This window comes from Austrofundulus limnaeus, unplaced genomic scaffold (assembly GCF_001266775.1).
Source record: "Austrofundulus limnaeus strain Quisiro unplaced genomic scaffold, Austrofundulus_limnaeus-1.0 Scaffold8, whole genome shotgun sequence".
Classification (NCBI taxonomy): Eukaryota; Metazoa; Chordata; class Actinopteri; order Cyprinodontiformes; family Rivulidae; genus Austrofundulus; species Austrofundulus limnaeus.
The window spans coordinates 1,607,275-1,610,883 of NW_013952410.1; the positions used below are offsets into that span (position 1 = coordinate 1,607,275).

Consider the following 3,609-nt stretch of genomic DNA (forward strand, 5'->3'; position numbering starts at 1 on the left):
CTGTATGTTGTTTCCATCATAGCAGGATTAAAAGACGAGGAGCTTAGTGCCCAGGGGCTATAAAAGTGTCCGGTTTGCTTAAATAAAAATATGCTTAAAAAGTTATTAGAGGCACTTTATTTATTTTTGTTTATCATTTATTTAAAATGACTGCAGTTGTATGAAACCCTCCAGTTCATCTCTTAAAGTTACTAGCAAACTATCGCCCTGTGAATTTTATGTTTAGAATAAGGGGGAGAAACCATCTAATCACAATACTTCTATAAAATTATTATAATTATGAGGGGCTTATGAACATTTTACTACCAGAACGGTTGATATTTATGATTTTGCATGCGTGTGTCTTCGGGGAAAGACGAGGTAGTTGATGTCAGTAGTAGCTATTAGCTAACATCGGGAAATAACTTCATCAGTCTGTGAGCAGTGACGGGTGAGCCACTAATAAAGAATTGTTCTTGCTGCTTTTTAAAACAACCTTACAGTATATAAACCGCCGATATGTGACCATCTACACCAAATTTAAATGAAAAATGCTTTGACAAACAGCGAAGGTCTATGCCCCTAATTGTAAACAACACCGTAACTGGAAAAAGAGAACAGAGCTTCCTCTATGAATTATGGGTAGTGGCGCGAAACCAGGAATACTGTGGAAGAAAAACTGAAGGAACACACGAGGAGCCGATCAAATATTTAACAAAGTAACTACACTGTGTGCTTACAGAACAATACAGTCTTTGATACTGGACTTCTTCAAGTTCAAACAGTTTCTCAAAGAAGAAAAAAACAAATAAAAAAAACAGATCAAAAACTTACGTTGACGTAATCCTTCAGGACGTACCGAGCTGATCGGGACTGATCGGGCTGGCCGTGCGCCGTCATGAAACCTCTCATATCTGAAGCAGAAAGAAAGATTCAACATCTTATTTAGTCTCTTCGCAAAACCAGGATGACTTGGAAACCTTAAAGAGAAAACATGTGGTTTAAAAGATACTGCTGCAGATCATCTCCCTCAAACTTTAAAGCAAAGTCAAAGTTTTAACTAGGGCTCCACCGATCAGGTTTTATGCTGGTGATTACACCGCTGATCGCAGTGGTTGGCTGAGTGCTACATTATCTGGAAAAAAAACTAATTTAGACAAAAACATGTTTTTACTCACTTTTCCAAGATAAAAATTACAAATAGTGGAAACTTCAGGGTTTGCCCAAGTGTATTATTATTACGCTGGCTGGCCACCAGGCTTTACATGCCCCCTTTCTCACAAATTATTTCTTGACTTTTTCTTTTACTGTACATCTGTCTGTGTCACTGTTCCCTCTTCTAAATGTGTTATTTAATAAAGCTTAACGGGATGACTCAGCTTCCATGCACCAATCAAATCTCAGTACACAACTACTTCCCCCGGGCTTTTCACAATAGAAGCACATTAACATTTCCATATTAACATTGCGCATTAATGTATCCGTACATGTCACTGAAGAGGTGTTTACTAGTAGAACCAGCAGTCTTCCACGTCTGAGAAAGTCTGGTCATCTAACCAATTCAATTATTTTTCAGGTTATTTGCTTGGCTTCCTGTCTTTCACGCTCATACAGCTGAGTGTGGGCTGCGTTAACCATCCCTGCTCTGAGCGGTTAGTTTTCATTCTCTGGACTGAGCCTTAAAAACTCACCGTATTTCCCAGAGTCTCTGTTCTTTAAAAGTCGTATCAAACTCGTCGACGCACTGAGGTAATTTATTCGTTGCACGTGTAGCAGGATGTACCCTCTTACAGATGGTGTAAAACGTCCACACGGCAGACATGTTTGTTTATGATTTGCTCACCCTGCTCGCACACTTCACGTCACACAGGGCCTGTACAGCTGCAGAGTACGAGCTGCAGGTGATCAGTTTGTGGTCGGCACTCAAAGGCACTGAACGGAAAACGTCAATCACATTTTCACAGAAATCGGCGGGTTATTATCAACAGCCCATCGATTGAAACAGTTACTGTTTCTACATAATAAATGAATGTTGGCCTCACATCCGTAAGCCATTAGGAGCTCCTCAGAGGTGGGAGGCCTGTCGGGGTCTTCATCCTCTCTGGGCCTGATGATGTTGATGCCGTACGTGCCCTCCAACACGTGCCGAGGGATCGTGTGACAGATGTGGCGAAGCCATTAAGGACTGCTAATACGCAAGTTTTCGCAGATTAACATGAAACCACGTTGCTGTAAAAGGATATGAGGGACACTGCAGGTACGTGATCCCTCATCTGGTCGATGGGCAGAATCCCAGAGCAGATCATCTCAGCTTTGGTTGAAAGGAACGAGGGCATGACCAGACCAGGGCAGTCGCACAGACACAGGCCCGGCTCCACGTACAGAGTCTGTTTATGGGTTCAAGAAGAGCAGTGAGCTGATGGAAACTGGTTTGATACGGCAGGTGGATTGAGACGCACCTGGAAGTGCTTCGTGTGTCCAGGTGTGGCTGAAACAGAAACCTTCTTGTTCCTCAGGATCGTGTTGATGGTGGAGCTTTTCCCCACGTTGGGATACCCGACCTGTCGGACCCAAAGAAAAAGTAGAACTCAGCAGGTGAAACGTTCAGCTGATTCACGTTGTAATTCCTTTATGTGACTGAACAACTCAGTTTAAATGTTACAGTGACTCTTCACTCACCAGTCCTATGGTCAGTTGCTCCTCTTTACATTTGGGCCCAGTGTGAACGTCTTTAAACACGTTCAGCAGCTCATCCTTCTGCAGCAGCCGGCTCGAGTTGTGAAAGGATTCACAGGACGCTCCTCCTCCTCCTCCTCCTCTCTCCTCTTCACCCTCTGAGCAGGTCTGCCATTCCTCCTCCTCCTCCACATCACTCTCGTCCTCCTCGTTCATCATTTTTTGGCTCAGGTCTTCATTACATGGCGATCCACGTGCTTCTGGATCACTGTCTTCACATTCTGGATCATCCATTTCTACACCCTGTGAGGTAAGGGTGAGGATGTCAAAATATTCAATCAATTCTACCAACAGGGCTGATAATGGAAAAATAATGCTGAACCTAAACTTTTTTTTTTTAATTTAATCACTCAAGCACATTAAAGAAGATTATTTTGTACAGAGCAAAGGTTTAGCTGTGATAGGCTACGTTCACACTGCAGGTCTTAATGCTCAGTTCAGATTTTTTGAAAAAATCCGATCTTTTTGTGTGAACGTTCACATTACATTTTAAATGTGACCTGCATCAGACCCGTGTGAACGCTACACAGCACTGATGTGACACGCATGCACAGTAAAAGATGTGACGTCTCATCAGCCGACTTGTTTGTTTACAGAGCTAGCATGGATGCTGCATTTTGCACATCGAATCTGAAGTTGTTGTTTAATCAGAGCCGATTAAATAATTATCTGACCTGCTTCTTTAGTTCAGTGTTTATATCTGAAGCTGCCTCTGACCGAGATGCTCCAGTGAAGCTTTTTTTAACGAAACTACGAGCTGGAAAAAAGTATCGACCGAGTATCTAACTTTAGGATCTATACTCTCCGCGACCCAGGCTGGACATAGTTATTATCACACTAATGAAAAGTAAAAAGATGAAGCAACTGGACTTGTGTTTTGGAGCTGTAAACACA

The 3,609-nt window shown here is 42.5% G+C and overlaps 1 protein-coding gene across 2 annotated transcripts in view; it reads right to left on the reverse strand.

The window, feature by feature from the left end:
• The window catches only part of lsg1 (large 60S subunit nuclear export GTPase 1), an 11,291-nt gene that overhangs the window by 3,230 nt on the left and 4,452 nt on the right, over positions 1 to 3,609 (reverse strand). The window contains exons 9-13 of one of the 2 annotated variants that reach the window (XM_013999870.1): positions 2,659 to 2,958; positions 2,439 to 2,540; positions 2,223 to 2,366; positions 2,022 to 2,145; positions 814 to 893 (exon numbers count right to left, since the gene is read on the reverse strand). In XM_013999870.1, the coding sequence (XP_013855324.1) occupies positions 814 to 893; positions 2,022 to 2,145; positions 2,223 to 2,366; positions 2,439 to 2,540; positions 2,659 to 2,958 (750 nt within the window). The remainder of the gene's footprint in view (positions 1 to 813; positions 894 to 2,021; positions 2,146 to 2,222; positions 2,367 to 2,438; positions 2,541 to 2,658; positions 2,959 to 3,609) is intronic. The other variant, XM_013999877.1, reaches the window with a different exon arrangement.